A 13178-nucleotide genomic window follows, 5' to 3' on the forward strand; every position below is an offset into this window, starting at 1 on the left:
CCTTAAGTTAGTGAGAGGCAGAGTAAATAAAATTTGCAGATACAATTTAAGCACAAAGTAGCAACAAAGTAGCTAGCGGACAATGGACGTCAAATGGTAATAAAAATATCAGTGCAGAGATAAATTAGATCTCTTGATAGCTGGAATCCAGTCTTGGACTTAATAAAACATATGATGTGGAAACAGCTTTTGAAAAATGTAAATGTTTGATTTATTTACCCCTTTTTACAGAAATTAACCTGCATCTTTCACACTTAAGTCTTTCTATATTTTCTTTAACAGCTTCAAAGTTGCAGAGTTTGTTCCAAATTTGTTAGTTTTTGGAACTCAGAAATAGCCATGTTTTAAACATAACAGAGAAAGAATTACATGTTTCTAGAAGTTCAGGACAATTCTCTTAGGACTGTGCATACAAATGACTTTTTGTGCATGTTTCCTCTGTGCTTCAGCTTTCCAATTTGCATCATGGCAAAAATAATATTTTCCCAATACTTGAAAATGTACAATAATCCACATTATTCATACACACACACTTCCTGAAACTTTTCTGTATGAGGTTTCCTTTCATTCTAATTTTGCAGTGTCAGTTGGTAGACATTTTATACAAGTTGCACAGCTGGCTAAGAGATACAGAAATCTATCCCATGGGACTGAGGAATTCTTTGCCTGTTGGAGTTTCCCTATTAATTGTTTTCATATGTACAGTACAAGCTTATATCAACTAAGGAGAAGAATTACGACATGGAAAATAGCAGTTGCTCTTCAGTCATTTTGTAGTAGGAATGAAATCTTTAGGGAAGAGTATTTTTGAATAAAGCAGACAGAAATTAAATTATGCTCCTATTAAAACTCTTGTAGATAGGAACCAAACATCTTGTGGCTTATTGTAACACAAAAATGAAAAGTAATGAAAAAAATACATGTTAAAGGTGCATGCTTTGTTTTTTCACCTGTTTTTAAACAATTTCTCACAGCAGGAATACTTTTTGAACAGAGTTTTTTTTTAATTTCTCGTGTTCAAAAAAACACCTTTTTTCCTTCAGTACACTGTCAGTAAATGTTATGCTTTTGAAGTCTTTTCCATTATGGTTTATTCTTTAAAAGTCTTAAAAATTTAAGTTCTGAAAAAGCATAATTAGGATCAATGAACATGCTTTAGCCCAGTGTTGATATTTTGAATTGTCTATTACATCATCTATTAAAACCAAAGGTGCTTGAATTCAAAAATCAGGATGGATCTTGGTCTGGATCCTGTTCCAGAAGGCCAAAGCTTTTTAAAATGTTGGGACTGCATAGTTCTACTGAGTACCTCCTACACTGCTCTGTAGATGGGCCATTTTCTACACAGGATGTAGAAATGAGGAACATTATGACAAATACAAGAAGTCCCATAAAGTGTAAAAGAATAGCGCAAAAGTGAAAATCTCTTGACAGGCCCATCCCAGATGCATTGAAAGCCCATGTATTTAGTGGTTTAAGTCTATCAGAGTTGAGTTCCTTTACGATTCTTAAATGAACTGCTGTTGGTCATGATTATTTTTTACTGTTCGTTATTTACCAATTTGTTCTAAAAACTCTTTTGCTGACTCTCACATTTGAGATGCTTTTTAGAACCCATCTCCTATAAAGACCGTCTCTAGCTTGGGGAATCCCTCTGACCACCTCTGCTTTAAAAGCAGGGCAAAATTTCTGCAGTCACCTTATCTTCTGGAGTCCTCCTTTACACCTTGATATTCTTTTCATCCAGCCCATGTCCTGGCAGGATTTCTGCTTCTAATGTGTTTAAACAAAATGATATGACTAGTTTTTATGTCTTAGAAATCTGTTCCTTGCAGTCTCTCTGTCAGGACTTACTGGTATTTTACATTCAACTTGCAAATGTTTATGCTCTGTTTTGTTTTTAGTTTCCTCATTTGTTATGATTTCCACTTTTAAACAGTATCTTATGTATTTGTAACAGCCTCTTTTATCAACTGTTCCTGGGGTCCTTTCTAAGTGACTTCTTTTCTAGTGCAGTAAATGTGCCTTTATGTGGCATTATGTGCTACCAGACAGCCTCCAACTGTCCCGCAAGCATTTTGTATTTGTAACTGAACGTAAACTGTTTTAATTACTTTCAAGTTTTTGAATGTACTTTTTCTTTTCAAGGTTAAATGCTACTGTGGTGGAAGATTTCTCTTTTAAAGATATATGCAACCCTGTCCTATACGACACACTAAAAAAAGCCTTCCTCTGACCAATGACAGCCAGAAACAACACCCTGTGAAACTGCTCTCAGGATGAGATATCAGACAGGTATCTTCTCTCCTCCACAAAGGATGAGATCTCTCTAACAGAAAATGGTGGGCCCATGAGCTCTCTGCATCACTTTCACTGTTACATTTTCTCAACAAAGATGTGTGTTTTGACAGATCAGTGTTTCTGTGTTTTGTCTGTTTTAGCAGTTTCGTGTTTCATTCATCCAAACATTGCACATGAATTTGCAGCTTGATCCTAGGAGACACTGAGCATCCTCCTATGCAGAAGGAGGCTCAGCGTATCAAAGGACTCAACTTTTAGCTACTTCATTTTGAGAATTTGTAAAGTACTTGAAGATATCAAAAAGAGTTCTGCGCTATATAGGGGTTTTTTTGTTGCACTCATAGGATGCTTGAGCATCTTTTTTTAACTTTGAACATGTTCAACAAAAAGCTGCAAGAAAAGTTAGGAAGTTATTTGAGAAAGAGGATGAGGATGGTTTTTGTCTAATCATGAACTTACCAGGCCACCAAAAGTTGAGAGCCAGGGAGCTGACAAGTTTTGTTGTCTGGATTCACAATCATGGGGTTCAGAATGAGCTGAGCATTCACTGTCACAACAGGTCTGGCCCTGAGAGACAGAAATAAGGTTCACAGCATACAGAAGGAGCACATTAGTACCTAAGTTGCAGCAGAGAAAACACTTAACCGAGACAGCCACAAAGAAGCCAGAAATGTAGGGTTACTTGGGAGAAAACACTTTTATAATGCTGCTCCTGCCAAGACGACCGTTTTTTTTGGTCAGAAACTGTGATACCTCCTACTATGACATTTTGAAGGTTCTTCAGAAAAAAATAACAGGTTAATAGTATCACTGAAACGGTGTCCTATAGTTAACCAATAGGTGTGTCCTGGGACTAAGGCACATCAGACACATTTCATCACATTGGGTTTTCACAAAGGGACAGTCTTCTTTTTGGGATTTACAGCAGCCCTCTGGCTATTGTTTTATACTGTCTCCATTAACAGTGACACATTCAGACTTGCTATCTCTGTTTAAGATTCTTAAAAAAATAAACATAATCATCTGGTTATAGTAGAAGTTGAGTAGAATATCATGAGCCAATAATAAAGTAAACCCTGTCTGACATGTCTTGAGACAATTAACTTCAGAAACCAGGAATAATCATCACAAAATTCTGCTGAGTATGTGAATATATAGTTGTGGTGATGGGAACCATTCCTCTGAATAACAATCTGTTATTAAGTAATGAGATAATCTATAACTGAGAGCAATTTAGAAGACAAGAAAACAAGAAAGGTTCTAAATTCTGTTTAAGACAGCAGTACTATTTTACAGTAACTTACATAATTCTGACAAAACCAGTTTATTACAAAATTATTTTCCTCATATTTTAATCCACAGCCCAGCTTTTATCATTACTTCTTTCTATTACTTCAGCAAGACATTGAAAAATAAAATTACTTTCTTAATTTTTGTGCAAGAAAACATTTTTTCTAACAAATTTCAGTTGATAAAATCCTGTTTCTCCAATATTGACAAGTGGCATATCTGATACACTCTGGCCAGGAGACAGTCTCCTGTTATTCACCTTCTTAAATGAAAGAGAACACATCTTTTATTGCTGTCTAAAGCACACACTGGATCTAATTCTCTAATGTTTCACATCCTGTGCAGTCATTCGCGCCACTGCAAAGTGGTGCATTGCAAAGCATTTGCATGATTCTTTAACAGGGCAGTAGGAAAATCAGGTCTACTCACTGCACCTACAGTGTTAGCTAAAACGAGCTAACATTCCTGTTTTACAAAATTCGTATGCTTTACCAAACAATCTGTTGGGAAGCAGAACACACCTCCTCCCAGTCAGGTACTGTTGGCAATACAGACAACAAGACAGATAGGAATCAAGAAATTTGACTACATTGTTGCAGCAATGAATGGTGAATATTTAAATGCAAAGAACTGTCGGCATGGCTGGACTAAGGGGGAAGCAGCAGATTTTTGCTTATGTATTTGGTAGTTTTAATGTACACCTCTATTCAAACAGTGCATTTAGTGAAAGCCCATATTAAGCATTATCTTTGTGATTTGTAAAATGGGATCTCGTTAATTTTTTCTAAACTGGCTAAAAGCAGCATTCTTTATTTTCAATAAATAGTTCATGTCTTAATGTACATGAACTCCAAAGAATCAGAGTCTTTTGAAAATTTCTTACTAACACCATTCCCCCAGGAAAGAAATTAATTTTCAATGTTATGCTTTCTAAGTTTCTTGTTTAAAATTAACTGAGGAGTCAAACATTCCAGAAGTTTCTTGAGCTAAGACTAAGCATGGAAATTTTCACTGAAAATGACAAGTTTTGAGCATGGGAAAAAAGCATTTTTTTCTCACAAGATACTTAATTTATTATCTCTAATGAGCATCTTTTACACATTGCACCAGGGAAACACAGGAATGTGAAATTTGTTTATTTGCAGATAAAGCTGTTAAACAAAAAATCCATTGTGGATCCAACGTACCTGTAAACAACTGCTTTTCCAGCTCCAAATGCACCTACAATTAAATCTGGAAAAACAAAACAGCTTCAGAAGAACTATATAGAAGTCTCTCACACATTTTTTTTTCCAGCCTAAATTAGATTATTTATATTAAAAATGCAGTAACACAGAAAACAAATGTGATAATTCCTTTCCACGTAATTTTTTCAAAAGTGTACCTGAAAGGAAACATTTCACATTGTCAGAGATGGCCTCATAAATGTCTTCGTTGTATGCAGTAAGTGCCAATTTATTTAACACAAGGTTACCCATGCCACAATCTTGCTTCTCTCCAACTTGTATTAAAGGGGAAAAAGGAAGCCATTAACCCCTATACGTTTTATTCCAAACCATTAATCGCCCATTATACAAAGAGATGCAAACCACTTTGTCATCACTCTCATACAGGTCATGTTGAAAACTTACGGTGTTCCTTCCTGACAATCGTTCCCATCCTGCTTTGTGTTTTAAGTAATTTGTTCATTAATTTAAGCATTACATCTCTCTGTACATAAATACAATGCACAGGTCAGAGGATGGCCGATTTCATAGTTTCTGATGTTTCCAGCACTGTAGCAGCATGAGCTAAGGCTTACAATAGTTACCTGTCTAAAGCCATCTTTTTTCCCCATCAGTCACCATTTGGAACAGATGGAGTCAACAACACGAGCACTACACCGGGCCTTGGGCACACTTTTGTTACTGGACACTGGGCTGGGTTGGGAATCTACAGGCCAAAATATTTCCTCTGTTTGCCTGGAGCCCCCCTACAGGGCTCTGGAAAGATCCAGACTGACTGGACCACCCAGGCCTGCCGGAGAAAAGCTGGAGCCAAGCAGTGAGGAAAAAGGATCAACTTTCCTGCTGTCTCTAGCTAAAGCACAGTTCAAGAAAAGGAAAGGGCTTTATTTCATTTTCAACCCACCCAGTGTCCATCTGGGCACCCTTTTCATTCCACTGTTGTTATCATACGATTTGATTTACATGTGTCCAATTCAGTAGACCGAGTCTTACAACAGACCTTGCAGTGGTACAGACTGCAGTTAATTAAACCAGTACTCAGGGCTGTAAACAAACCCTTACTTGCTGCTTCCATAGTTTGAACACTGGTTCGCTTAAGCAAAAGAAGCTCTGAAGTCATTGAGCATGATGCAAATACAAAGCTTGGATGCTAATCAGCTGGGTGGATTTGGGCCAGGTCTGGCAACATGTTTTCCAGCGCTCGCTCTGCCTTTCAGATGGTCAGGATTTCACAAGTTTAAACAAGTACTCCACATGGGCAACAGCCTGTCCTACAATGAATTGCATTGAATAATGTCCTAATAGGAGCAGGCATGGACAGTTTATGGGTCTGATCCTGTTTTTGTACAACATTTACATTTTTCTACTTCCATTGGCCTTAGAGAAATATGCTTCAGGGTCAGGAACAGTTCAAATAGCAGAAGAAACTGAGTGTTGTTTCTCTCTCCATTTTGGGACATTTATGAATCCTAATGAATTAGCAGCTTTTATAGACAACTTGCACACAGTACCAAAACCTAAAGATATTCTCCTCTTAAATAAACAACTGATTGAGACATAACTATCACCATAATAGCTACACAACACATATGGTAGAACTTTCCCTGATAGCAGCACCCACAGTAACCCCAAAAGATTTAACATTCTGTTCTTTTTTTGGTTTCTGTGTTTGGGTTTTTTTGTGTTTCGGGTTTTTTTTAAGGAAAAATGAACATGTTATGAACAGAAAGTGAGAGACAAGAAGGATGGGGTTTCCATTCTGTTGTTCCCAGCTGTATGCTCTTCATGAATTCTGCAATAGACTTAGCTACGGATATGTACTATTTCATACTAGACTTGATAACTCAAAAGGTTTTAGTACAGGGCTATGTTATGGCTGAGACAAAACAGGTAGATATTCAAGCCTTATCCAGATCCTGGTCTTGTGATGATCTCATAATCTGGTATTTCATTAAAAAAATAAAGCATTCCAACCCTTCATGGGCCCAAGGAAAAGCCTGAAAACACAACTGGAGTAAGCTTAATAAAATGTGGCCTGTTTGAATCTGAAGGTAAAAAGAATGAGTCTGTCAGATACAGCTAGCCTCACTAGTACAAGTGAACTCTTCATTTCAGTATCTACAGCTGTGTGGACTTAGGTCCCCACTGTCTCGGCATCTCCACTATCTTGGCATCCCCACTTTAATATTAAAGGGGATTTTGTATATCTGCTTAATAGTTAAATCCTGCTGTCTTTGTGAGAGAGCCCAGTTTACGGGAAAACAGAGGGCAATGGGTCTGGAAAAGCAATCATAGGCCTCAGCCACCAAATGACTGGTTTTCCATGAGCAGTCTTTCTGCATTGCCACCTCAGCCACATTTGGAGACACAGCAAAAAAGATGAGGACATTCAATCATGGCACCACCACAAAGGCCCTATTTGAGCATACTCTAAGGGCAGTCAGGACTCTGCTCATCCTGCTGTCGTTTGGAAGCTCTTACTTTTTCCCTGACATGTCCTTCATCCTCTGGTCTAAGCCATGCTTATTCTTGACCCAAAGAGTTTGAATACGTGAAACTATTGGACTTAAGTCCAAGAAAAGCAGACTTAAGAATGAATACACAAACAATAAAACATACTTATACACAGTAGTGACATCTATGATCTAATATAAGGACCATGTCATCATACATTCAAGCAGAGTATTCACTGGAAGATATATTAGGGATTTTGCTTTGCTTCTACTTGTTCTATTACAGAGCAGTAGTTTTATTCTTCTTTCTTTCATTGCCTTGTGGGGTGCAACACCTACACTTATCACTGGAAAAAAACATTTCTGACATTGGAGTCAGAATCAGAGCATTTTTATAAGCAGAAGTTTTGAATTTGTTGTGAGTTCTGCAAAAGAAAAGTTACTCATCATTTCTATGAAAAAATGCATGAGATGTCTAAATTATCTGAAGTTTGGCAACTTTCCCCTTCTAAAAATAGAAAGAAGTTGTCTTTATTCATTGTTTGTTAATGCTACACACACAATGTCACTGACGCAAAGGTCACTAGCTGAAAAATAAAGGTTTTACAAGCGATTTGGAAGCCCATAGCAAAAAAAGCCAGCTTAACTACTTATAACCCTTCCAAACAGAGCCTGAAGAAAAGCATATGAAAACCTTTTCTCCTTTGCAATTGTGAGGGTTTTTTTCCAAGACCAAATTAAAATGTGTATAAATGAAGAGAGAAAGAAAGAGAGAAGTATCAGAATCACAAATCTCCTTCACTACTTCTTTTCTCATATTTCATGTTTTCAGGAGCATGAGGGACCTCATAGATTTAAGTAAGTGACCACTTTGCCTATGTCATCTCGTTGAGAAGATCCTTTATCAGCTGCTACCCTTCAGAGAAGCAGAGATCTGTAAGGAGGGGATGGTGGCAGCAGCTGTGTGCTTCTGCCTCATTGCCGTTGTGGAATAAAAGAGCTGTGGTGTCACAACCAGACTCCAAAAGCTAAGAAAACAAGCATGGAGTTTTCAAGGAAGGAACTTTCAACTTGCATTTCAACACCGCTTGAGGGTTGTATGCACTAAAATCCCAACTGGTGGGTTCACAGAACTTAATCCTGAAACAAGTGTCTTTGGCATGTACTTAACTGAAGTCAAGAGGCACTGTGCAAAGTTAAACAATCCTAATGCTTATTCTAAATTTTACTTTGCTCTGAAGGAAAGGCTTGCAAGATATTGTTTGGTGAAGAAAATCCATTTTCTGAGACAAAATTATCATAAAAAGTTAAGAAAGAGTATTAACAGATGGCACTGAATGGCAGACTGGATTTTGTAAGCTGATCTGTTTACCTGCACCTTCTTGCCATGTGGCTGTGACAGACTTGAAACACCATGCGATAAAGGGCAGAAACTTGCCATGAAGCTGACTAAGCCTTCAACCAGCTGGAGGAAGTACGATCAACAAAGTCCTACCTCCAGTCTCAACAAGATACATTCATTTAATAACTTGAGCAAATTCTTTGATCCCCTGGTATTTTTAAAGGACATCTCCATCCCCTGTGAGAGATGCAGCCCCAGGGAGTCTGAGCAGGGAAGAACATGTGGCATGCTCAGCACCCCCCACTTAGTTGGAGTCTGTCCAGTAGCCTCAAGAGAAATTGCCAAGGCATGGTATCTCATCTTGCTTCATGGGGGACAGTGGCCGAGAGCAACAGTTAATGAAGGACTACACAATTGGCACACATTTCACTTGTGAGAAACCCAGAAATTAAACAATAGCTGAGTCACCTCCCCACTGCAACTCCACCAGGATACAGGCAGGGAAGTGTTGACTTTATGGACTCAGAATGATCTGCTGACAGCTTTAAACATCGCTTTGTGTAGTTTGTCAGTTTAATTGCATAGTATAAATAGGAACTGGAAAACAATTAGAATCCTATCTGAGTACAGGTGCTAATGGAAATTTCATAAAGGAGAGTGAGAAAACTGCGTAACTGGAGACTCTACTAAAAGTCTTTCTAAGCCTTTTTGGTTTTTATTTCCCTCATTGGATCAGATGCCAGAAAGGCCCGTGATCAGATTTCTATTTGTTTTCTGGGATTTCAGAGAGCACTACACTCCCAAATCTCAGCAGGAAAACTCCAGAATAAAATTTCCTTTAAATTGCCTTTATTTCAGGCTTGAACATACTAAAGAATACAGGATTGTCCAGATCAGCCACATTACTCAAGAATTTTAGTTAAATACTATAAACAACCACCACCCAAAACAGATCCACTTTCCTCCAGTCCTACTATTCCCAACTGCCTTGATCCTTCTCTGTTTTTCAACCATTGCAGTAGCAGGTCTGTTAAGGATAACACCTAAGGCTAATTCAGTTCAGTGCTCCCCTTTTGTCTGAATGACTCCCTTTCATAATCCAATGTTATGATTAACTTCATTATACTACAAACAAACCAAAAGAAGGCAGTTAATGTTCTATTACTTCAGTAAATCCCTACTTATCAGAATTAATTGCTTTATTCTTATATTCCATTGGGCACAATACTGTGATTTCAGTAAATATCTCAAAGAATTTTAGAAAAGCATACCTGTAAATTACACAAATAATAATTTGCTATAAAATAAACCTATTTGTTGGAGATTCTTGGTTTGTCACTACATTTTTGAGTGATTATTCATGTGAAAACATCCTTTCTTCATTTGCTGGCAGAAACCATGCCCTTGTTCTGGCTCCCACACTCAGCAGTCCTTTCTTACCAGAGCAGATGCAGCTTCTCATTGATTTAATTTGTTTGTCTTTCACAAATCTCCTGGACCAACTTCATAATTTAATCATCACTAGATTATGATTTGTGATGTTGTTGGCACAATGCCTATTGTTCTCAAAAAAATTATGAACGCTGAAGAACCCTTGCCTCTCAGAAAGAAACGAGGGTTTTCTTCCTGCTGTTTGAGTTAAATGTACTTAGCAGATGGAACTGTTAAATACTCCTATTTTAATAAGAATAGACTGGATTACTGAAGTTCTGAGGAGATTTTGTCTGATTATCACACTTGTTTCCTTCTTAAAATGTTTCTAGAGTAATTTGTTTATATTAACTACATGCTCTTCTTAAGATAATAACTGAGTCCAAAATAACAAGGCATGAAGACATTGTATAATAACAATTATACATTTCACTGTGCTAAAAAAGGCTTGACTAAAAAGAATAACCAAAAGAACAGGCCAACAGCTGTGTTTGTATAAAAACAGGATACCTTGAAGATGAAGCTTCAGTGGCACTGACTCCAGGGAGATTCTCTAAGTCAATAAGGAAGACTTACACAAAGCGCCTAAACAGGCAGGGATCAGAAACATTAATGCATAATTTATTTGAGCAATTAACTAATTAACTAGCAATAGTATTTGAATAGTGAATTCATCTAGAGCACTACTCTGAATCCACCCACACTGTTAAAAGAAACTGGTTAAATCACCCTGGTTGACAAACACATTTGAAGAAACCACAGTCTGCTGGAGGATATGCCACAAGACAAAAGCAAGCCTAATGAGTTGAGTAAGTTATTCATTATAAACTATTTGCTCAGCTATAATCAGCCATGAAGTGAGTGAACATATGCTGGAATGTGAGGGTGGAGACCCTACAGCATCCAAATGCCTGAGCCCTGCACAGATAGATGAACCAGCTGGAAGTGCGGCACCATCACCTAGATAATCACAGACTCCAAGCACTCAGTGGGGACCAGCTTTGAACAGATGCCCAGAAGCCAAAAGAAACAAATTTCTTTCCCATTCAACAGATTTGTGGATTTCTTTTGTTCCTATGAAAATTGAACTATGAAAATAGAAAGAGACAAATAAAATCATAAATAAAGTACAATTCAAAATACATGCCTAAGCTGAGGCTTCATTCCCTGCTTCAGGCCTTGATGACACCAAAAAAGCTTAGGATGAAGCAAAGGGGCCCTAAAAGCCCCAGATTTACTGGTGAGTGGAGTGGAAGCTGTGTTGAAAGTTATCATTATGCTGCTCAGATGTTCCAGTGTAGAAGACAGCCAGGAAGGTTCTGCTGAGGCAGGGATTTCAGAATATCTTGGGCAAACCTTGAAGAGCTGCTATTACAGAGAATCCCATGGCTATATAAACTGCATTATGGGCTTCGCCAGTAAGGCCTCAGATACAGCTCAATGCTGATTTGCTACGTCCTAACCTCAGCACTGAAAAGCGCAGCACAAAACCTCACACATAATTCTTTCCAACTGCCACTGCATTTGCACTTAAACTGATGAAAAAAGCCTGTCTTTTACACTTTTCCACTCCATTCACTGCTCCCCCCTTTATTCCTTTAATACCTTTTATTAAGGGAGTAATGGCATTAAGTCAGTATTCACTATAGCAGCATTAAGTGAGATCAGATCCTCTCATTCGAGTATGACCTTAGAACATGAGTTGTCAGAAAACTGTGAAATGGATTGTCTGCTGAAAGACGTTACAATTATATCACTGCTAATAAATTAGTGCCAGAGAATGTGTCTGTGTGCCATACCCACACTGTCTGTGGTGGTATCATTAGAACAGCCCTAAAGCAGTTGGCCCATGCCAATTATCAGTCTCCAAAAGAGAGCACGCAGCAACCCTGTTTTGGCAAAAAAGTGAGTTTGACAGTATGGAGAAGGACTGTTCAGTGACAGTTCAGAAACAAAGAACAACATACTTGTAGTGCAGATGTAGTTTAAGAGAATTAATTGGTCTTTTCTTTCAAATATTGCGTAGATATTGTATACTGGAGAGATGCCGAGTATCTCAGGTAAGTGTAGAATAAAGCTTGTCAGTGTCATGCTTGGAAGACTGGGAAAGCTGCGTGTTGCTTGTTTGCCTGAATAGTCACATCAAAAAGCACAGAGCTGGCTTGGTACATTCAATCTATCTGATTTACATGCTTAATCTGCCTTCCTCCTACTGCTTCCTTCTTGGTAGCCTTACCCAACTATAAAGTTTCGTCAGGTTCTGCCTAATTCTTACATGGTATCCTGGTCTCAGCCAGGGTAGAGTTAATTTTCTTCACAGAAGCTAGTGTGAGGCTGTGTTTTGGATTTGGGATGAGAAAATGTTGATAACGTGCTGATGTTTTGAGCTGTTGCTAAGTAGTCAAGGACAGTCCAGCTCCTCGTGCTGGTCTGCTAGCAAGAAGGCTGGGGGTGCACGGGAAGCTGGGAGGGGACACAGCCAGGACAGCTGACCCAGGCTGGCCAAAGAGATATTCCATACCGTATAATGTCATGCTTAGTATATAAAGCTGGGACGAAGAAGGAAGGGGTGGAGGGATATTCGGAGTTATGGCATCTGTCTTCCCAAGAAACCATCATGCGTGATGGAGCCCTGCTTCCCTGAAGATGGCTGAACACCTGCCTGCCCACGGGGAGTGGTGAATGGATTCCTTGTTTTGCTTTGCTTGTGTGTGCAGCTTTTGCTTTACCTATTAAACTCTCTTTATCTCAAACCATGAGTTTTCTCAGTTTTACTCTTCTGATTCTCTTCCCCGTCCCACTGTGGGGGAGTGAACGAGCAGCTGCATGGGGCTTAGTTGCTGGCTGGGGCTAAACCATGACACATGGCTACAGAGAAAGGAGCACCTATATGTTCATTACCACCATCACCATTGCAATTCCTCTGCTAGGTGAACAACAGCATTCTGTTTGGGCTGAAAGTGATGAACACCAGCACAGAAAGAGGGCAGCTGCATCTCTTTAGAGTGACAGAGCTGTTAGGATGATCAGCAGAGTTTTCTGCCTCTGCTGCTTCCCAGGGTTGAAAGTTTCCCACCACCTCCAAGCCTGAAAAGTGGAGACTACCATATTATCACCCCTGTCTGTGTTGATAAA

At 38.7% G+C, this 13178-nt stretch overlaps 1 protein-coding gene across 1 annotated transcript in view; it reads right to left on the minus strand.

The window, feature by feature from the left end:
• ITGA8 (integrin subunit alpha 8) overlaps positions 1 to 13178 on the minus strand; it is a gene marked incomplete at its 3' end in the record, with an annotated part of 112440 nt that overhangs the window by 61253 nt on the left and 38009 nt on the right. The window contains exons 14-15 of the mRNA XM_082014615.1: positions 4779 to 4824; positions 2761 to 2868 (exon numbers count right to left, since the gene is read on the minus strand). Of these exons, the coding sequence (XP_081870741.1) occupies positions 2761 to 2868; positions 4779 to 4824 (154 nt within the window). The remainder of the gene's footprint in view (positions 1 to 2760; positions 2869 to 4778; positions 4825 to 13178) is intronic.

The sequence above is a fragment of the Phaethon aethereus genome (genome assembly GCF_964289735.1).
Source record: "Phaethon aethereus genome assembly, chromosome: 2".
NCBI lineage: Eukaryota > Metazoa > Chordata > Aves > Phaethontiformes > Phaethontidae > Phaethon > Phaethon aethereus.